The sequence below is a fragment of the Tachysurus vachellii genome, chromosome 14, assembly GCF_030014155.1.
Source record: "Tachysurus vachellii isolate PV-2020 chromosome 14, HZAU_Pvac_v1, whole genome shotgun sequence".
NCBI lineage: Eukaryota > Metazoa > Chordata > Actinopteri > Siluriformes > Bagridae > Tachysurus > Tachysurus vachellii.
In genome coordinates this window covers 4218452-4241292 of record NC_083473.1, presented here as the reverse complement: position 1 = coordinate 4241292, position 22841 = coordinate 4218452, and the positions used below count along the sequence as shown (strand labels likewise).

The window sequence follows — 22841 nt, the reverse complement described above, 5'->3', positions numbered from 1 at the left end:
TCTCTGTGTCTCTGTCTGTTTTTCTCTCTCTCTCTCTGTCTGTTTCTTTCTCTCTGTGTCTCTGTCTGTTTTTCTCTCTCTCTCTCTCTCTCTCTCTCTCTCTGTATCTCTCTGTCTGTTTTTCTCTCTCTCTCTCTCTCTCTCTGTCTGTTTCTTTCTCTCTCTCTGTATCTCTCTGTCTGTTTTTCTCTCTCTCTCTCTCTCTGTTTCTTTCTCTCTGTGTCTCTGTCTGTTTTTCTCTCTCTGTCTGTTTTTCTCTTTCTCTGTATCTCTGTCTGTTTCTTTCTCTCTGTCTCTGTTTTTCTCTCTCTGTATCTCTCTCTCTCTGTATCTCTCTCTCCCTCTCCCTCTCTCTCTTTCTGTCTCTGTCTTTGTCTGTCTCTAGCTCTCTCTCTCTGTCTGTTTCTTTCTCTCTGTGTCTCTGTCTGTTTTTCTCTCTCTGTATCTCTCTTTCTCTGTCTGTCTGTTTCTCTCTCTCCTTCTGTCACTCTCTCTCTGTCTCTGTCTCTGTCTGTCTTTGTCTCTCTCTCTCTCTCTCTCATATTATAAGTCCACCTCTTTGTCACTGAGGAATTTTTCCCTGGTTTCATCGTGCACTCTGAATAAACTCTAGCTCTGCTCCTGATTGCATGCTAATAGAGCAGTGCAGTTCTATACGTACTCACTCTGCATTCACACTATGAGAGAGCGGGGTGGGGGGGCAGGAAGGAGGAGGAAAAGGGAGGCTGGGTAACTGAATGAGGTGGCAGCATCACTTCTAACCAACCCTACAGGTCACTGACGCTTCCCATATGCCCCACGTCACACAGGCTGTGAGTTCAGCCGGATGTACAACATGATTTACGGCTCCCACTTCACCAGTTTAGTGCTGCTTCAGAAATGGTGCAAAAACAGCAGAAGATAATCTAAAGAATGCTTTGGACTACGTTCTACTATTTATTATAAATATTCTTATTTATATCTTCTGTAATTTGCTTTTTTTTTTGAAGTGTCTAAAAATTACTTTTTCATTTGGAATATTTATTTATTTAGGTAAGATTTATTTTTATTTCTTTCCTTATGTTAAACAACTGAAGTTAAGCCCCGCCTCTATCCAGAACAGAGCTACTAAGCTCCACCCCTTTCCCCTCAACATTTCACACGTGTCCTGGTCGCAGTCAGCTGGAGGAAAGGAATTGCTCATAGTTTTAATTCCAACCTCGATTCCCCTCACTGGCAGCACAGACGCTTTAATTGTTTTACTTTTTACTAATAAACAGCCCCGAGCGACGGCGCTCAAATTCATCGTCTCTTCTTTTGTGTTCGTTTTCAGACCCCCGAGGAGCTCGACGACTCCGACTTCGAGACCGAGGACTTTGACTCTCGCAGCAGGACCAGCGTGCAGACGGAAGACGATCAGCTCATCGCCGGACAAAGCGCTCGGGTAAGATTTCTGACGAGAAAACGTTTACGAGACGACTGACGAGACTCTGGCGGAACCAGGAGTCTTACAGATGTTTTAAAACAGTCCACAACGTGTGATTTATGTTTTAATGTTTTGAAATTCCAGCGTTTTCTTACAAAGCTAGTGGCATCTTGACGTCCTCTTCCATCCACTTTTAGTGTTTCGTTTGAGACGATACGACTCTTCTGACATTCATACGCTAGACGTTAAGTGCGTAGTAAGACTTGTAGTAAGACCGAGTGGGGGAGCAAGACACTAAATGTGTTTATTTTTGGGGGAAAATGTTTAAATAGAATATAAAACGTGTTCCTTGTGTAACACTGATGCATATAAAAAAGCACCGGTTTTGAATTCAGGAGCGTATTAAGCTGGTGAACAGCCAGGCTTCTGCAACCATCTCACTCTCTTTCTGTTTAATGTTCTCGCTACTATCCCAAAAAAAAACCCAGGAAAATAAACCTCCTCTTCTCTCAGATTTCTCTCTCTGGTGTCGGCACATTTCTCTCTGTTGCCGTGGTAATGAAAATGCAGCGTGACATGAATAGTGTAACAAGATTTTCCCAGTTATTTTGAATGTATTCTGTCCTGTACGGTTTGATAAGGTGTGCAGTAAGGTGATGGACGTGGCCACATCGCGCTCTCGCGCTCTCTCTCTCTCTCATTCCAGCAGTACTTGGGGACCTTGTTAGTGCAGATTCTATCTTTTTCTCCCCTTTTTTTATTTTTGAACACATTTCACTCACTAATGATGATTTGTGTGCTGCAGATTTACAGGAAATGGAGTTCGGCTCCTGTTTGTAGTCTCAGAATGCACCTGATACCAGACTCACCCTTACAGCTTTTACTGAGGTGTTAAACTCAGCCCTGTGCTCGTCTCACCATTCCCACTATCACCATCACCCAGAACTTCAGGTCCTTATCGAGTCTCTCATGATTTCCTGTGAAGTTGCATTATTGCATATCGGTTGTTAAAAGCGCTATACAAACAAAGTTAAACTGACTTCAGCTTCCCGCACGCTATAAAAGATAACAGCATTACACGGGCTTTTAGTTTGTGTCCATAGTCTCATTTCCTCAGCCGTCGCTAATTTAGTCCCGGTCAGCCGACACTTGCGCTAGTTCAATGCTTCATTAATTCGCACAATGGAAAGCAAACACGAAAGCAATATGAACATGTGGAGGCAGGCGGCCGGTCGAAAGGCCCCGGCGTATCTCACCCTTCCTAATCATCTCGGCTTCATTTAAAAAGGTAATGACGGCCTTTCTGCGTCTTATTACGAGGATGGAAGTAAACAGCCAGTTCTGTTTATCTCCACAAAGCCCCGCGGCGCACAGGAGGAAAATTAACGCCAGGGCAAAAGCCAGCCGTTCAACCTCTTTCACGCAGAGACGAATCCCATAGCAAAGGGGGTGTGATTATTTTCCTTTCATCATCCAGAAATAACTCGACCCAAGTGCGGTATCCAGACCGGATTGATGCGGAGACGGAGAGCAAGTGATGCAAAGGCGTGTATCAAGACGAGGATCTAATGTGCACTTTATTTCCTCTCCAACTGGTAGCGAGTTAGAGTGTGTGTGTGTGTGAGTGACTAGAGGAATCAAATCCATCCTCCACTGTGGAAAGGTCTAACACACTCACTTTAGATGATTAGGACTGGAGGCTTGATGCTTGTTCTACAGGATCACAATCTGACTGTGGACTGCTGACTGATTACTGAACACAGTACAGAGTGTTCAGGACAGGAAGCCTCATCAGCTGTGCAGCCTGTCTGTCTCTCTGTGTATAACTGTCTGTCTCTTTCTATACATCTGTCTCTCTCTGTGTAACTGTCTGTCTCTCTGTGTATAACTGTCTGTCTCTTTCTATACATCTGTCTCTCTCTGTGTAACGGTCTGTCTCTCTCTGTGTAACCATCTGTCTCTCTCTGTGTAACTGTCTGTCTCTGTGTATAACTGTCTGTCTCTTTCTATACATCTGTCTCTCTGTGTAACCATCTGTCTCTCTCTGTGTAACTGTCTCTCTGTGTATAACGGTCTGTCTCTCTGTGTGTAACTGTCTGTCTCTGTGTGTAACGGTCTGTCTCTTTCTATACATCTGTCTCTCTCTGTGTAACGGTCTGTCTCTTTCTATACATCTGTCTCTCTCTGTGTAACGGTCTGTCTCTCTGTGTGTAACTGTCTGTCTCTCTCTGTGTAACTGTCTGTCTCTCTCTGTGTAACTGTCTGTCTCTCTCTGTGTAACCATCTGTCTGTCTCTGTGTATAACTGTCTGTCTCTTTCTATACATCTGTCTCTCTGTGTAACTGTCTGTCTCTCTGTAACGGTCTGTATCTCTCTGTGTAACTCTGTCTGTGTATAACGGTCTGTCTCTCTGTGTGTAACTGTCTGTCTCTCTGTGTATAACGGTCTGTCTCTCTGTGTGTAACTGTCTGTCTCTTTCTATACATCTGTCTCTGTCGTGCTCTTTGTCTGTCTTTCTTTATCTGTCTGTCTGGGTATTTAACTGTTTGTCTCTTTTATGCTGTCTGTTGTTTGTCTCTATTTAATTGCCTCTTCTTTTTTGGTCTGTGTCTTTGTCTCGTCTGTTTAACTACTTGTCTTTCTTTTTATTAAGTCTCTTTCTTCCTGTCTTTCTGTTTATTACATGGTCTGTCCATTTTTCCCCTGTCGTCTTCTGTCTGTCTGTTTTATTCTGGGCGTGTGGGTTATTATGGTGTGCGTGTGCCCTCTGTGCTCTCTGATAAGTGTGTGTGTGTGTGTGTGTGTGTGTGTGTGTGTAGGCCATCATGGCTCAGCTGCCACAGGAGCAGAAGGCTAAAATCGCAGAACAGGTGGCCAGCTTCCAGGAGGAGAAAAGTAAACTGGATGCTGAGGTCTCCAAGTGGGACGACAGCGGCAATGACATCATCGTTCTGGCCAAGCAGATGTGCATGATCATGATGGAGATGACTGACTTCACCAGGTCAGTGTACACACACACACACACACACACACACACACACACACACACGGAGATTCCACATGACGACAACCTTTTAGACTGAAAAGCGAAGCGGATCTCTATACGACGTTCTACTGAAATACAAAATTCCTTCTTGGTAAATGACCAAATTCCACTTTCCCACTTAGGAGTGAATACGAACTCCACTTTGTGTCGCATTTTACTTCCATCAGTGCCTTGTCATGCTTCAGTGATTCAGCATTTGATTCCTCCTTCCTGCCTGTTCATCCAAAGCACGATGATCTAAGCGTTTGTTTTACCGGATCTACTTCCTGTTGGAGCCGAACGACGTCCCGAGCGCGATCAGTAACTCTGCTTCATCACACAGTGACGTCATTTAGTTATTTTTCTAAAACAAGCTGAAAAGGGCAAGTTTCCTCTCACAGCTCTCCCCTCTATTTTCCTGTGTTAAAACCAGACATATTTATATTTATTTCTATATAGGTGTGTGTGTGTGTGTGTGTGTACGTACTCACAATCGAACCTGAATGTTGCTATTTAATTGTGACCTTTTCACGAACCAGAAACCAGCCTAATGAAATGTCTCACATTTCTCTCCCTCTCATTTCCAGCAGTGCTCATCAGTAGGTGAGGTCTAATTTAAACTGAACCGCACGCTTCATTTATCCCTAAAGGGATTTTGACCTCACGGTGCAGAACAGCGAGCTCTAGTTCCTTACAGAGTCTCACTTATTCCTGCATTACTGCAGCTTTTTTATTCATTCATTTATTTATCTTTCTTCTACATCCCTCTCTCTGTCTCTCTCTCTCTGCTCTGTATTTCTCTGTCTCACTCTCTGTCTCTCGCTCGCTCGCTCTGTCTGTCTCACTCTCACGCTCTCGCTCGTGTCTGTCTGTCTCTTGCTCTCGCTCGTGTCTGTCTGTCTCTTGCTCTCGACCGTGTCTGTCTGTCTCTTGCTCTCGACCGTGTCTGTCTGTCTCTTGCTCTCGACCGTGTCTGTCTGTCTCTTGCTCTCGACCGTGTCTGTCTGTCTCTTGCTCTCGACCGTGTCTGTCTGTCTCTTGCTCTCGACCGTGTCTGTCTGTCTCTTGCTCTCGACCGTGTCTGTCTGTCTCTTGCTCTCGACCGTGTCTGTCTGTCTCTTGCTCTCGACCGTGTCTGTCTGTCTCTTGCTCTCGACCGTGTCTGTCTGTCTCTTGCTCTCGACCGTGTCTGTCTGTCTCTTGCTCTCGACCGTGTCTGTCTGTCTCTTGCTCTCGACCGTGTCTGTCTGTCTCTTGCTCTCGACCGTGTCTGTCTGTCTCTTGCTCTCGACCGTGTCTGTCTGTCTCTTGCTCTCGACCGTGTCTGTCTGTCTCTTGCTCTCGACCGTGTCTGTCTGTCTCTTGCTCTCGACCGTGTCTGTCTGTCTCTTGCTCTCGACCGTGTCTGTCTGTCTCTCGCTCTCGACCGTGTCTGTCTGTCTCTCGCTCTCGACCGTGTCTGTCTCGCTCTCGCTCGTGTCTGTCTCTCTCTCGCTCTCGCTCGTGTCTGTCTCTCTCTCGCTCTCGCTCGTGTCTGTCTCTCTCTCGCTCTCGCTCGTGTCTGTCTCTCTCTCGCTCTCGCTCGTGTCTGTCTCTCTCTCGCTCTCGCTCGTGTCTGTCTCTCTCTCGCTCTCGCTCGTGTCTGTCTCTCTCGCTCTCGCTCGTGTCTGTCTCGCTCGCTCTCGCTCGTGTCTGTCTCGCTCTCTCTCGCTCGTGTCTGTCTCGCTCTCGCTCTCGCTCGTGTCTGTCTCTCTCTCGCTCTCGCTCGTGTCTGTCTCTCTCTCGCTCTCGCTCGTGTCTGTCTCTCTCTCACTCTCGCTCGTGTCTCGCTCTTGTTTGTCTCTCGCTCTTGTCTGTCTCGCTCTCACTCTTGTCTGTCTCGCTCTCGCTCTTGTCTGTCTCGCTCTCGCTCTTGTCTGTCTCGCTCTCCCTCTTGTCTGTCTCGCTCTCCCTCTTGTCTGTCTCGCTCTCGCTCTTGTCTGTCTCTGTCTCTCGCACTTCTCTCTCTCTCTCTCTCTCTCGCTGATTCTGAGACCATTTGTGGTGGTGTTATTAAACAGATTGTGTTTTTGGTGGAGCGAGTGCACTGAGGTGCTGCAGCTAGTTTTATAGTTTCTGCTGTAGGTTAAATACTTTAACATTCATCATTACAAACAAGAGGTAAAGAAAGCAAAGATCTAAACATCTGTTTAGAACCTGTGTAAAATGTCAGGCGTCTGTCTGTCTGTCTGTCTGTGTGTGTGTGTGTGTGTGTGTGTGTGTGTGAGACTGAGGGTGATCACCTGTATAAGTGTGTACGGTCCTGATGTGTTCTCACAGAGCCCACGGTGAGTCGTTGCCCTTCACTGACCTTGAAGCGTGAAGGTTAATGCAGTGGAGAGAAATTGATTTGCTTTTTTTTTTTCATCCTCCATCGGTTAATTTGGTCAGAAGACACAATCATAATGAATGTCCAAAGAGGAGCTGTTTGAATCGCAGCGTAAATAGTTTGTCGTGGTGTTTTATTAAGCCGCGCAGCACGTCATCCATCAGAGCGCCACAACACAATTCTCACCAGTTTGTATTACTCTCTTTTTTTTTTTTTAACACGTGTCATAATTTTTTGCATCTGATGATTATTGATGTAGCACTTTCTAGTGCACGAGGTGGGATGGAGGAGTACATAGCACGCTGAGGAACGAGCTTCGGCATGGATCAGATCACGTGAAGATGTAACAGCACACTCAGCTTTTCATCTGCTCTATTCCAGTCCTGTTCATGAAGAAAGTATGATGCCTGGATGTGTGACAAGTTTCACAGCTCCATCTATGTGCCTGCTGTATTGCAGTGCTGGAGAGGGCGGGCGTACACACACACACACACACACACACACACACACACACACAGCAGAGTCATCTGTCACAGACGTGTAAATAAACCAGCTGTACAGAGGTGGCAGTGGTACAGTCTATGTAAATCTGATAAACGAGCTGTGTTCACTTTGTACACACACACACACACACACACACACAGATGGCAATGGTAGAAATGGACAGACAGGAAGAGAAAAGAAGTGTGTTGGAGAGAGGTGGACTGTTGGAAAAAGAGAGACAGACAGACAGATGGGTAGATGGATGGACTGAGACTGTAAGGAGAAAGACTTGAGAGAGAGATGGATGGTGGAAGAGGTGAAAGATGATGGCCAGACTGACAGATGGAGACAGTGATGGGCAGATGGGCAGTTAAAGAGCGTGTGAGAGCAGTGGACAGGTAGAGAGAGATGGGTGGACAAGACAGTGTGATGGGGAGAGTGATACAGACAGACACAGACCATGAGGGCCGGAGAGTGATGTAATCAAGGGGAAAAAGTCTCAGACAGAGCGAGAAATGGACGACTAGTCAACCAGACGGAGAGACGGTGAGGGACAGACAGGCGGGGAGTGAGACCTAGAGATAGACCAACAGACAGGAGTGAAAGATGGTGAGCCAGATGGAGACCAGAACAGATAGGCACAGAGAGAGAAAGGTAGACAGGAAGAGTGTGATGGATGGTTGGATGGGAAAAAATGAGCCAGTCGGTAGGGGAAAGAGAGATGGAGAGAAAATGGACGAGTGAGAGGGCACAGTGGTGCGGTGCCTGAGCAGTGTTGAGGGAGTCGGGAGGATAATAAGGGCCTGAGGTTTGACTGTACAGTGAAATGCAGTGCTGATGAGGGGTGACTGCTTTTCCAGCAGAGTCTTTGCAGGCTGTTAGAACCACGCTGGGGGACAGAAAGGAAGAAAGTGACGCATTACAGAGCACCGAGTCATTACGCTGAACACCCGAGAGCTCAGTGCCAGTCGTTCAACCCGCTGAGAGATTAGAGGTCCGCTTAAAAATGTAAATATGTACATTAGTTATTGTGACCCAAACAGCCTGCAGCCTAATGAGAGCTCTTCAGCTCTGATGATTTAAAAATACAGTGGGGAGCGTTCGATCAGACGTGTAATTAGGATCGGAGCTGTGTGTTTGTGTGTGTGTGTGTACTCAGGGCTCGTGTGTTCAGTCTGGTGGTGCTCTTTATCTTCTGATCATCTCAACCCTACATGACATGTTTGTAGAGGAACCTTTTCCATCTGGGTGTTTGTTTATGTTCATTTCAGCCTGAAGAGCAGTCCAGGTTTCACCACTTCTTGGCAACTTTGCCCTCTACTCCCTCTTTGGAGCAGATAATTGGGCATCACTCGGGTGTGTTGCTCGAGTGGGCAGAGCCCAAGCACTCATATATACAGAGCTGGGCAGTGGCTCCAGGAAGTGAACGAGAACACTCAGGAGAGGGAGGGATGGACTGGGAGGATACGCCATCTGGTTCTGTGTCGCGCTCATAATCCTCCTTCCATTTTTATCTCATTCTCAGCTCTGCACTCCCAGAATGCAAAGCTATAATCAGAAGAAGCGATCAGTGAGACGTGCCAGTGTGACCCAACAGCAGACTCTCGCACTGACCGTAGATTGATGTGAAGTGTACTGACTGTGTGTGTGTGTGTGTGTGTGTGTGTGTGTGTGTCTCTTTGTGTGTTTTTCAGGGGAAAAGGGCCACTGAAGAACACTTCGGACGTCATTAGCGCCGCTAAGAAGATCGCAGAGGCTGGGTCTCGAATGGACAAGCTGGGACGCACCATCGCTGATCAAGTGAGTGTCCAGTCAGTGTGTGACGTGTGACGATGTGTTTCAGCTATAGGTGACGTCTAACACGTGACGACCAACAAACGTTCTCCAACACTGGAGTGATTAAAAAGTAGTTCCTCTTTGCGTTCACTTTCTGCCACTTTTACCGTATCCATCCGCCTACAGATCCTCACAGCGACGCAACACCGGCGTGTGTGTGTTTTTTTTTCTTGCAGGGATTCAGCACTCCATTAAAAGTGAGTTTGCTGTAAACTTTTCTCATTACAGGGAAACGATACGATTTGTGTCCGTGGTGATCTACAGAGAAAACCCTGGAGTCTTCCGTTACGTCTTACTTAAGCATCCGAACGCCTTTCTATCATTCCGTTCCATTACACTGCATTAGAAGAGGCTTTATAAAACTAGGATGGAGCATCAGATGGAGTGTGTAGTGCTAAGGCTCTCAGTGAATATTATAATTTACGTCTCAGGAGAACGTCGAACATATGCAAGGTGCCAGGTTCCTGCCTTCCTTCCATCCGTCCATCCGTCTCTCTGCTCATTTTTGAGTTTTTGAATTACAGCCTCATCACAGAACATAATGTACAGCTCTAATTGATGTGCTTCATCTCTCTCACACACACACACACACACACACACACACACACACACACACATATATTTATTGACATAACCTCACAGTCTGCTTTCACACACACACATGCATGAATCTGTGTACACCTACACATCCATTCATAGAACCACCCACACACACGCATCCCACAGGTTCACACACGAACACACCTGTGTTCAAGACCGTAATTATCACACAGCCTGCGTCGGCACAGAGACGGCGAGTCGATGCTTTGCTGAAACGCTCCTCCAGTTCTCACACTTGCTCACGGTGCAGATGAACAATCAGCCGAAATGGCACACACTCAGATGACTCAGTTCTGCCAGCGGAATTTTAATGAAGCTCATTTCCTGACCGGAGAAAGTGTGTACGTCGAGAGAATAGTTTTAAAACATTCGAGTGTCGTGTTTTAAAAGTCATCTACGCTCACAACTGAGATCAGAGGCCGAGCGGGGAAACAACTCCAGATGGATGTAGATGGGGTTCGTATGGAGGAAGAGATTGAGATGAAGGAAGCGAGATAGATAGACATGGAACAATATATAGACAGTAGGGTAGAAGGATAAAGATATAAAGAGAGAGATTGAGAGTTGGACAGATAGATGGTGCTTGATGAATGTATAGATAGATAGTTGGACAGATGGATGAGGAGATACTAAGTAGATGGATGAATAGCTAAATGACCGTACAGAGAGAGTGATGGAAGTGTGTAGAAAGATGAATGGATTGGTGGATGGGAAAGAGATGGTGTGTAAAGGATATGGAATGGATGGTGGTAGAAAGCTGCTTGGAGACGTAGATGGATTGACATAAAGGGAACATTTCCTGCTGCCTTAAGAGAGACACACACACACACACACACACACACTCATGCCCCTTCCTCATCTACCATAATGAGTAAACCTCACTGGAGATTTTACATCTGAGATTTTATTTAGCCCACACTCTGATGGTGGAGCGACTCGGCCTCACGTGCAGCCTCGAGTCGAGGAGAATACTAACACGCTAACGCAGCTCACCGTCACACTCTCTCTCACACACACACACACACACACCTGTGTTCATGTGATACATAGCTGTTGGGCATCTTAGTGAGAGAGAGACTGAAGGATCATGACTAACTAACTATCGGACAGTGACACAGACAGAGAGACTGACTGAAGGGGAGAGAAAGCGACAGATTCACACAAACGGATAAGTGGAGAGAAGAGACAGAAGGAGTGAGACAGACTGACTGAGAGGCTTCAGTTAAACAAGTGTTAGAGCAGGACGAAAGGGCGAACCTCAGGATTCAGGTCAGCGCTGTACGGACGTTCGGCTCCGCAGTTTATTAACAATTTATGAGTTACAGGCTGCAGCTCCAATCCGTTCCCTCTGAACGTGCTGCCAAACAAATAACACTGGCTAATTGAGATTTAGTATGGAAATGTGAGCTCCATTGCTTGTCCTATAAATAATCTCCTACACACACACACACACACACACACACACTGGGATACTGCTACACAGGCCACTGGCTCAGTGTTCAGTCAGTGCTGCATGATGAGGTTAAAGTATCCGAGCATCTGCTGATCCTTTCGCAACTAACCAACCAATGAAAGTGTTCAGCTCTCGCAGATTACACTTCATTTAACCAAGCTGGCAGCCTTTTTATTTGTTTGTTTGTTTGTTTATTTATTTAATCGACCACGGTGTGCATCTTTTTCATTTGTTTGCCGTTTCCACAAATGCTGTTCCAGTTTCATGTCCAGTCTGGAATCAGCTAACACAATGGCTGACGTGCGGTCGGTGTATTTCTCCAGCACACATTGGGCGTGAATACACTTTAACTGTCCTCTGAAATTACCCACCTGCCATAAGTTCACAGATTTCTCCTCTTTTAATAAGAGAGGGTTAGAATTCCTGGTCAGGCGCGAGTGCCACAGCAGTGATGTATGCATAGATTGGATTTATTAATAGGAAGCATAGTTGCAGTTTTCCTGCACTCGCTCACACCTAAATCAGCACACAGGCTCGCTCGTCATCCATCAGCTCACTCAGCGGGGTGTGTAGGGACTCCAGGATTGATGCACTCTGGAGGCTGATCCATTCCATGCGAGATATCAGGAAAGCTGGTGGAGGTGTGAATGGTGGATTCCTATTAGACCGTCTGCTTAACCGTCGTCTCCGCTTCGTCTTCAACGGTCCGTCTGCTATCAGCCTGATCCGGCTGAAGCTCAGGTCAGAACAGGCTCCTGATCGTCTGTAATGCGGAATGTAGAAGAGAAAGTAAGAAATAAAACTCTTACTGTTTGCTTGTAGAGGAAAATCATTAGTAAGGCTGAGTTAGTGGTGTAATGTCAGATTTATTCATGAACACCTTACAGCAGCTAGAGAGAACTCTGTCCACTATTAAAGATCTAGCACTGGAGACTCCTTCCTTAAAGGTGGGGTCTCCATTGTTTGAAAGCCAATGTTGACATATAAAATCACCAAAAACAAACACGCCCCTAACCCAAATGGGTCCCACCCCTGTATTGATAGCTCCGCCCACACATACATACGTAACCCAGGCAACTAATGGAAAGAAATGTGTCTATCATAGCTGAAGGGAAGAACAATACGATTGTAGATAAACAAACAAGCAAAAATGACACACAAGCATAATCCATGGAGAGAACTGAAGGAGCAGGAAGTTGGTCACATTCACAGATTGGAGTTTCCTGAGTCAATAACTCCTGAGACTCCAATCTGTTAATATGTGACCAACTTCCTGCTTACTACTAACAGAGCTTCCTGCCTACTTCTTACCTTATCGTAAGTCTTTCTTCACTTTCTTTCTTTGTTTTTATCCTCCATGTCAATGTTAAAACCGCTTTCTGCTAATGTAACACATGCACACTGAACCCTCTCTCCGCCCATATTGACAAGACACGCCCCTTTCTGCTCATTGGCTGCACGTTTTTGATTTTTGTTTAGTTTGTAAGCCCGACAGTTTTCTGAAGCATTTCTCAAACAACGGAGACCCCACCTTTAATTTATATACAGTTCATCAGGTAACAAAGCGTTTTGAATTTATTAGTTTTTATATGTGGACAGTTAGATGATCGATACACAGGATGGAGCGCATTAATATAAACATGACGTGAAGCTGCGCTACAGGCAGAGCTGCTGTTAAAGGAAATTATTCCACACCTTCTGACCAATCAGATTCAAGACTTCAGCAGAACTATGAGAGGTGTGTGTGTGTGTGAGAGAGATATATTAAGACAAACACTTTTAATGTAACTCTTCAGTCATTCGTCGAGTCCTACTGAGACATTTTTCAGCTTCAGCGTCTGGTCTCTTCACAGTGACGGCTGTGGGGTAATTGTCCAGAGTAAATGCTGAGGGATTATCGCTCTGTTCCAAATGCCCCCTGATTGATTTTCATGGTCCGTGATGGCTTTATGTTTAGCCGCTCCAAATCCGAGAGCCATTTAAATGTAATATAAAAGGCATTAGCTACATAAAGCGATGCTCCCTTTGCTCCTCTTACATTTAAAACCTCTCGATTAAAATTCATCCACAGCTACTTTTTATAAAGGAACCACGGACGAGCGGTTTGTAGGAGTTTACAGCTCTAGATCGTGGCACTCTGTAGTCACACCCTCGACACATGGGGGTCTTCATCCAGTACCAGAGTGTCTGTGTTTAACAGAGCTGTACCTAATGTTGGATTCTAATAGCACTTATTAAAAGCTTTACTCGTCCTGTCATGAAGCGGTTTGTACAGGACTCGCATTAACGCACCTTAACACGCTTCAAAACACAACAAAGATAAAGGAAATACGAACAAACGATGAGAGTCGGTCAGTGTGTAAATGTCATTCTGTAGCGAGGAGAGCGTGGGGGTGTGGCATCAGTGTTAGGGTTTAGTAATCCCACACACACGAGCACACATGCGCACACACACACGGCGCTAATGAGCGGATTACTGTAACGTGTGTGTGTGTGATTTACTAAACCCCAACACTGGGGGTGTGGCATCAGTGTTAGGGTTTAGTAATCCCACACACACGAGCACACATGCGCACACACACACACACGGCGCTAATGAGCGGATTACTGTAACGTGTGTGTGTGATTTACTAAACCCCAACACTGGGGGTGTGGCATCAGTGTTAGGGTTTAGTAATCACACACACACGGCGGTAATGAGCAGATTACTGTAACGTGTGTAAGTGTGTGTGTGATTTACTAAACCCTAACACTGGGGGTGTGGCATCAGTGTTAGGGTTTAGTAATCTCACACACACACACACACACACACACGGCGCTAATGAGCGGATTACTGTAACGTGTGTGTGTGTAAGTGTTCAAACACCCCACACTTTTCTTTTTTTTTTAATAGCGAGACACGGTCACGTTGCTGCCTCTGTGCTTATTTAAATCACCACTGCAGAGTCATCAAAGGAGTTTTTTTTTATGCTGACTGCATCTTTTTCTTTTCTTTATGAAAATCAAACTGCATCTGGGCTCAGAGAGAGTGAGAGAGAGAGAGAGAGTGAGAGAGAGGTGGAGAATTAAGAATGAAAGAAATCTCATGTTCTACATAATTAACACGGTCTTCTCTTTCCCGATTCCGATCTTCTGACATTTATCTCCCGGTTATTGGCTGACGTTTCATTCGGCTCCGGTCCTGACAAAATGTAGGCTTTTTGTCTGTTCGCTGTCTGTTTGTTCTGTCTGGGTGAACGGATTGAGATGTCGAAAGGCTTCCAGTGGAAGCGAGAACGTTTTATTACGTTCTAATCCTACACCAGGTTTTTTTTTTTTTTTTCCCCCTCCTGCCTCGTCAAGATTTCAATTTGTCACATGCACAAAGACTAAATTAAAAATAAGAACGAATAGAAATAAGAATAAACGAATAATAATATTACGACGTGGAATTGTTGCATTATATTTAACAGTAGAATATGATGTTACATGTTTTTTTACCAGGGAAAAAAAAAAAGCTTGTCTGGCTACCATGACAACAGAAAGTGGCGACTCGTCCGTCACGACGCCGGAGACTTTTCCTGTAAATAAACGTCTCCTCGCCGCAAAACCTTTAAAGTTTATATAAAGCGTTCGAGTCCATGCCAATGAGCTGTTGCCATAGAAACGCTTCAGCACTTTCTGACCAATCAGAATCAGGATATTAAACAGCTGCTGTGGTGCAAAATGTCACTTTTTTTTTTTTTTGTTGTTTACTTTTTGAATTTGCTTGTTTATTTGGGCTTAAAACGGCTCGAACCCTCAAGCATGACGATTCTACAATATTTTAAATGATTGATTTTTTTTTTATAGAAAGACGGCAAAATTATATCAATTTAAAAAATGTATAAATGTTTTTTATTTATCTGATAACTTTAATGATTTATCGGTTATTAACTCAACTTATTGGTTTATTTTATCTCTCTGAAGCTCCGTTAAGGTGCCAAATACTATTTAATATATAATTTACAGTTTGCTTGCTTATTTGTTACTATTATATAACAAATTTTTGGTTTATTTTTATTTCCTTCCTTTCCGTCTTTTATGCAGTTTGCCTCCTGGTATCTGGCGCAGTGAAGCGTTTCTGTTCGTCCTGTTTGTCTCGTTCCTGTATGAGGTGTTTACACAACTTGTGTATGAAAGTCTGTTTGTTTCATCTCTCTGATCCAGAGTGGACTTTAAATCTGTACAATTCAGGATTATCCTGGATGTCAGTCCAGCTTTATAAAGCACTTGTACAGTCAGTAACACGGCCGCGTTCGTGAGCCGCGGCGGTCTGGTGCGTCTAAAGCATCTCCTCGTGTTGTGTGTCCTGTACAGACGTGTGTGTGTGTGTGAGGTCGTACGAGGCAGTGCCGTGTTTCCTGTTTAGTGTGGATGTGCACAAGCACCGCTTTCTTTCAGCACTCGCCCCGTCCCTCATTAGCATGCTGAGCAGCGTACATTTTAACACACCGCTGTTCCTCTGCTATCTCCTCTATCTTTATTCCCTCTCTTTTTTTTTCCTCCCTCCTTCTTCTTCCCTCCTCTCCGCTAATCTCTCTGGATCTTTCTCCGACTCCACAGCGCGCTTTCTCTGATTCACGGCCAAGAATTCAGCGGCACGATTGATATAATTTAGTCTTTTCTATTAATGCTGTTTGAGCTAACAGAGGGAAAGCGACGCTCGCGAGAGAAGACGAAGCGCGCAGGCCGATCAAACACGACATAATGGCACTCCTGAGGCCTCGGGTTCCTCCTGAAGAGGGAAACAGTCGTCCTCGCGGGGACCGTTTAACATAAAAGTGTGCATTTATGAGCGCCCTGGCCGTCAGACCCACGGCATCGCAGTACGCTGACGAGACGCTGCAGGATCCGAGATCACGCAATGGAACAGAACACAAACTGAACATCTCCAGAGATTTATTCACACATCAGATGCCTCACGTGACGTTTAGTCTACAGCCTGAGCAGCGCGAGCACACTGTACACGTGATGAACGTTACACACACGCGTTGTGTTACGTGTGTTTCAGGGGGCCGTGGCACAGGCCGCTAGATGTTTATACACTGAAACTGGACTGTTCTAGTTCTGTGCTAGGATTTTATTGATCTATCTATTTATTTATTTATTTATTTATTTTTCGTTCTCTTAAAATTGAGGGTCTCGTCCCTGCTGTAGCTCATTTTTATTAGCTGAAACATCTGTATTTCTGTTTAACTGCTCTTGTGAAGTGTGTGTGTGTGTGTGTGTGTGTGTGTGTGTGCGTGCAGATTGCAGTGTTTTGAATGGTGTGTGTTGTAAAGCCTTAAGCGTCTTGGCAAGTTTTTATAATTAACAGCAACGACTTCCAAGAAATAAAATGGTCCAGTGCCAGTGCTGGTGTTTACATCAAGTAACTGTGCTCACACCACACCCCCGACTGCTCTCTCTCTCTCTCTCTCTCTCTCTCTCTCCCTCTCCCTCTCTCTTGGGCTATCTCTCTCTCGCTCTCTCTCTCGCTCTCTCGCTCTCTCTCTCCCTCGCTCTCTCACCCTCTCTCTTGTGCTATCTCTCTCTCCCTCGCTCTCTCACCCTCTCTCTTGTGCTATCTCTCTCATGCTCTCTCTCTCTCCCTCTCTCTCTCTTGTGCTATCTCTCTCTCGCTCTCTCGCTCTCTCTCTCTCGCTCTCTCTCTCCCTCGCTCTCTCACCCTCTCTCTTGTGCTATCTCTCTCATGCTCTCTCTCTCACCCTCTCTCTTGTGCTATCTCTCTCATGCTCTCTCTCGCTATCTCTCTCTCGCTCTCTCGCTCTCTCTCTCCCTCGCTCTCTCACCCTCTCTCTTGTGCTATCTCTCTCATGCTCTCGCTCTCTCTCTTCCTCCCTCTCTTTCTCCATACTCTTCCTCCTCCTGTTCTTCTCTGTACTCTACATGTGTTTACAGTGTGTTTATTGTGCAGAAGGTTGTTTCTTTTCCTCTCTCACATTATCTCAGTGTGAATCTGTACAGTTTACACAGTAAAGACCGAGCTGAATGACTGCTCTGATTAAATTATGAGTAAGTGCCTGAGTCACGTGTTCAGTGTTAGAGACTGTTCTCTCACGCTGTGTGGTTTTGGTAATAATCCGGTCCACAGTTTCCTCCAACCACACCGTGTTCATCAGTGAGACGTGACGCTGTGCAGAGTTAGAGAGACGAGCAGTCGGAGTTAGATTAGACTCTAGAGCCGGCGTACTGATGTACACGGACACGCCGGCACTCACACCGATGACACGCCGTCACCAGGAAATTGGCACCTTTACGTCGCGCTCGGCTTTGTGTCGTCCTTCACCGCCATGAAAATGGCTTTTCTAACACTTAGTCTGCCAACAAGAAAGCTGTTTGTTCACAGTTTCCAGATCTGATCCAACAAAACACGTAGCTATTAGATGTGTATCTCACTGTGAAGAGAGCGGCCTGATACCCGTTTGGTCCGGGGTGGGAAACTACTCATTTATTTTACATCCAGTCATTCAGATTCAGAATGTGACTAAATTCAGTATGAATCACTTCTCTTCTCCTCTCTTCTCTTCTCCTCTCTTCTCTCCTTCTCTCTTCTCTCCTCTCTTCTCTCCTCTCTTCTCTTCTCTTCTCTCCTCTCTTCTCTTCTCTTCTCTTCTCTCCTCTCTTCTCCTCTCTTCTCTCCTCTCTTCTCTTCTCTCCTCTCTTCTCTTCTCTCCTCTTTTCTCTCCTCTTCTCTCCTCTCTTCTCTCCTCTTCTCTCCTCTCTTCTCTCCTCTCTTCTCTTCTCTTCTCCTCTCCTCTCCTCTCCTCTCTTCTCTTCTCTCCTCTCTTCTCTTCTCCTCTCCTCTCTTCTCCTCTCTTCTCTTCTCCTTTCTTCTCTCCTCTCTTCTCTTCTCTCCTCTCTTCTCTTCTCTTCTCTCTTCTCCTCTCTTCTCTCTTCTCTTCTCCTCTTCTCTTCTCCTCTTCTCCTCTTCTCTCCTCTCTTCTCCTCTATTCTCTTCTCTCTTCTCTTCTCTTCTCCTCTCCTCTTCCCCTCTCTTCTCCTCTCTTCTCCTCTATTCTCTTCTCCTCTCCTCTTCTCCTCTATTCTCTTCTCTTCTCCTCTATTCTCTTCTCTCTTCTCCTCTTCTCAATTTTTTATTAGCTGACTGTCATGATTATCAGTGTGTTTCCAAAGTAAGAGCTAAGGAGAACATGAGAGAGATTCTCTCTGTTTATCTTTTCCTGTATTTGTTGTTAATACAGACAGAGGGATAAACAATAAAATAATCACTCTCCCTTTCCCCATCTCTCTCTCTCTCTCTCTCTCTCTCTCTCTCTCTCAGTGTCCTGACTCGGCGTGTAAACAGGATCTTCTGGCCTACCTGCAGCGCATCGCTCTGTACTGTCACCAGCTGAACATCTGCAGTAAGGTGAAGGCTGAAGTTCAGAACCTGGGAGGAGAGCTGGTCGTGTCTGGGGTGAGTGACCAAACACAACACCACTTAATAACCTCAAAGCAATATTATTTCACTAGGAACAGAGAAGTCGTCACGTAATCTTCATTTAATTGGAATCAGACGCCACCTTTTCTGTTGTTCTTCGTCTCTGATTGTATCTGTTGCTCTGTTTGGTTTAAAATGCCATTTATGAATTAATAAACTTAAAGATTCAAGATCAGTCTGGGCATCATGCCGGAAGAACATCAGTGACGTCTCTCTCTCTCTCTCTCTCTCTCTCTCTCTCTCTCTCTCTCTCTCTCTCTCACTCACTCACTCACACACACAGCAATTCTTCAGACTGTTTAGCAGCAGGTGAAGGTTTTGTGTCTAAGGTTTGTTTTTTTTATTTTTTTTTTTATTTTTTTTTTTTTCCCCTCTCGGACACGAAGCCGTGTAATAATCCACTCACCCCCTCGACTGCTCTGAATTAAACCCCACACAGGAGGAGTTAGTCCTGATACAGCCTTGCCTTTCATCTTTAATGACCTCAATTAGATTCAGTGCCCTCCGTCCTGACACTATACACACACACACACACACACACACACCGCATACCTGAAAGAGTCTCAGCACAAGAGTGTTTATTCCCAGCAGCTCTCCTTCTCTGGGATCAAACACCGATAAATATTTCCTCATCACTGACACACAAGATGACCTTAATGACACCTTTCACCATTTTGTTCCTTTATGTAGTTTATTTTTTTTTTTAATAGTGCAGAATCATTATAAATAAATGTATATCGAGCTGCATCTAAACAGCTACTACTGAAAACAAATGATGCTCCGCAGAAGGTTTTTATAAACTAATAAAATAAAACTGGTGAAATGTTTAGATTTATGATTCTGCAAAAGTGAAATGTTTTATTTATTTTTTATTATTATTATTATTATTATTATTATTATTATTATTATTCTGTAAGTTCGAATAAATGTTGTTTAGTAGAGTAAAGATTAGTAATCAAAAGGGGTACGCAGTGTGTTTGTGATCCCTGTGTTACTCTACAGATCTTCAGAGGACACACACATGCACACACACACACACACACACACACACACACACACTGCTCTTTTATCTTTATTACAGTACAGACACTGTGAAGCTCATGGATTCAGACTGAAATGTAGTCTCAGGGTTGTTTGAGACTTCTGTCTTTCTTTCATCTTTTTTCTCTTTTTTCCTTTAGTCTTATTGTCTTAGTTTTTTTTTCTTTTTCTTCCCTTTTACTTTCACTTTTTTTCCTTTCTTTTTCTTTTGATTTCCTTTTTACTTTTCCATCTCCTCTGAGACAAAAGGAAAACTCTTTTTAAGCTGGACTTAAAGATTTACATGTTAAAATGCAACCAATGTTGGGATAGTGTGTGTCTCTGTCTCTCTTTGTGTGTCTGTCTGTCTGTCTGTCTGTCTGTCTCTCTGTCTGTCTGTCTCTCTCTCTCTCTCTCTCTCTCTCTCTCCCTCTCTCTCTCTCTCTCTGTGTCTCTCTCTTTCTGTCTGTTCTTTCTGTCTGTGTCTCTCTCTCTCTCTTTCTGTGTCTCTCTGTCTGATACTTTATTTATTTATTTATTTGTTTGTTTGTTTTTTACTGAAGGTCAAACTGTTCATTAAAATGTTGCACTGAGGCCTGAATCTGTTCATTTTTCTTAGTAGTAATAATAAAGGTGTTTTATTTGAAAGCAGGTGTTTGTGTTGATGTGAATCTGCTCCTAACCACCTGGTCATCTTCTCCTACAGCTGGACAGCGCCATGTCTCTCATCCAAGCAGCCAAGAACCTGATGAACGCCGTGGTGTCCACCGTGAAGGCTTCATACGTGGCCTCCACCAAGTACCAGAAGTCTCAGGGCATGCAGAACCTCAACATGCCGGCCATCTCCTGGAAGATGAAAGCTCCTGAGAAGAAACCTCTGGTGAAGCGCGAGAAGCAGGACGACGGCCAGACCAACAGAGTCAAGAGATCGTCTCAGAAGAAGCACATCAACCCCGTGCAGGCTCTGAGCGAATTCAAGGCCATGGATAGCATCTGAGCAGCACCATATTCTCTCTCACACACACACACACACACACACCTGATTCAGCTTATTCCCACAACACGATTCAGCTAGTCATGTTGTAGCTGCAGGACTCTGCTTTAAACCACTGCTGTAGATTCCTCCATGTGGGCTGCTCTTTTATTTCAGAGATCATTCCTCTGTGCTAGAAATCACACCACTGTCTCTCTCTCTGTCTCTCTCTCTCTCTCTCTCTTTCTTTCTCTCTCACACTATCTCTCTTGCAGTCTATTTATTCCACACCCCTCATCTTTTTATACGCCCATCATTTAAAAAAGAAAAAGAAGAGAGGATGAGGGAACTTTTAATCCTACTACTCTGTACTGATTATGTTCCTAATATTGTTGAAATGTTTTATTAGTTTTTTTTTTGTTTTTTTTTTTTACTTGGTTCTGTCTGATATTTTCCAAATTCAAACGTTTTATAGTCTCAGAACTATGCAAACTCGTGCGGCCTTAATCACACGATCACATGCAATAACTCCAGTAACTCCGCCTCTGTGCCGGTTTAGTTTGGAGACCAAAGTGAGAGTTTTGCAGATAGTGTTTTTTTTTATTAACCAGTGATTTATAGACACTAAAAGGAGTTTTTGTATTTAGCTGATTTTTAAACCGACCTGAAATCGTTGCTTACGCTTGAACTTTAGCTTAATTATTGTTCTTTTTTTTTTCTCCTGACCCCGTGTTGAATATTGTAAAATAAAATTCAGGAGCCTCCAACAAACGACTCCATTGGAAACGAATCAGCGGCATCTTTATTTAAAAAAAAAACGATTTTCACTAAAGAGCTGCGACACCTGGAGCGAGGGCAGAGTCGATCCCCGAGTGGCACCGAGCCCCATTGATCTAAAGTGAGAACATCCACTGAAAATGGCTCCAAATCACTGCTCTGTCTATCAGCATTACACACACACACGCACACACACATTTTCGGTCACTCTGCATTAATCGCTGAAGAAACCTAAATCTTTCCCCGTGGCTTTAACTCAAATCATTAATTTTTTTTTTTTTAATTGAACAGAATTCTCGTCTCAACTTTTTTTCCCCCTCTTTAAATGAATCGTATTATTGTCACCTTTTATATTTCCTTGCTCGAAGTGTGTGACCGAGGTGGACGTGCAGCGTTAAGGGGACGGAGCTTTTACATCAGCGACAGCAGCAAACAGGGACAGAGCCGGGCTCGGCTGCACTCGAGCGGATCAGCGACCAAATAAATATTTGTGAGGCTCGAGGTAGGAAAAAAGAAAGTGACCTGGTAGAAGGTTAAAGGGAGTTTGAGTCGTTTGTGGATTGAATCTGTGCATTACGTTTCCAACAGGTTGAGGGTTTTTTTTTGTTTGTTTGTTTTTGTTTTTTAAATAAACACTACACACGTATACACACAAATCCTGTTATGCCGTGAACAAATTTTTGATCTATCGATTTGTTTTTGTATCTCCATTAATTAACAAAAAATAAAAACTATTCAATGATGCAACTGGGTTTTTTTTTATGTATTGAGAAATTTTAACTATAAGATTTTAAAAGGTCGTAAAATAACCTTTAAATATAAACATGCAAAAAAAATAAACGCACATAAATAAATAAAATTGTAAATTCTGATTTTTTTTGGGTATTTAAATGTCATTTAATTCCACTTTTCATGTCATTGTGTAAAGTGCATGTAGAAGCCAGTGAAATGCAGAAGTATAATAATATATCCAGGTATAATTAGAGTTGTTAGTGATGTACAGCTGTGGGGTGACGTGTTCAGGAGTTTATTAATAGTGTATTTGTACAATGTGCAGTGGTGAAGATGTTCAGGATATAACGCACTAAACAGGATGTCCTTCTGTAGATAAAGGCATGATGATGGTCCAGTAATATATAGAGAAGTAAGTATGGCTGAAATACACAGTAGAGTGCAGAGTGTTCAGCTGATCTGTGTCGCAGTGTTTCTGTCCTGATGAGACGAGGGTAAATAATTAGTCCATGATCAGTGTGAGGGGGCTTCTATGATTCCTTCTGGTGTGTGTGTGTGTGTGTGTGAGAGAGAGAGAGTGGTGCTGGATTTCCTGCTGTCATAAACCCAGTTTAACAGATGGATGAAGCTGAAATCCTCTCACAGCAGCAGCAGTAACTACACACTCGTTTGTTCTAAAGCTTCCAGAGACGCATTCAGTCTTG

General features: G+C 44.3%; 1 protein-coding gene across 2 annotated transcripts in view; it reads left to right on the top strand.

Moving 5' to 3' along the window:
- The window catches only part of ctnna1 (catenin (cadherin-associated protein), alpha 1), a 96114-nt gene extending 73962 nt beyond the window's left edge, over window positions 1–22152 (top strand). For both annotated transcript variants that reach the window (XM_060886090.1, XM_060886091.1), the window contains exons 14-18: window positions 1313–1423; window positions 4225–4406; window positions 8976–9081; window positions 18477–18611; window positions 20362–22152. In XM_060886090.1, the coding sequence (XP_060742073.1) occupies window positions 1313–1423; window positions 4225–4406; window positions 8976–9081; window positions 18477–18611; window positions 20362–20652 (825 nt within the window). In that variant the 3' untranslated portion in view covers window positions 20653–22152. The remainder of the gene's footprint in view (window positions 1–1312; window positions 1424–4224; window positions 4407–8975; window positions 9082–18476; window positions 18612–20361) is intronic.
- The last annotated feature ends 689 nt before the right edge of the window (window positions 22153–22841 follow it).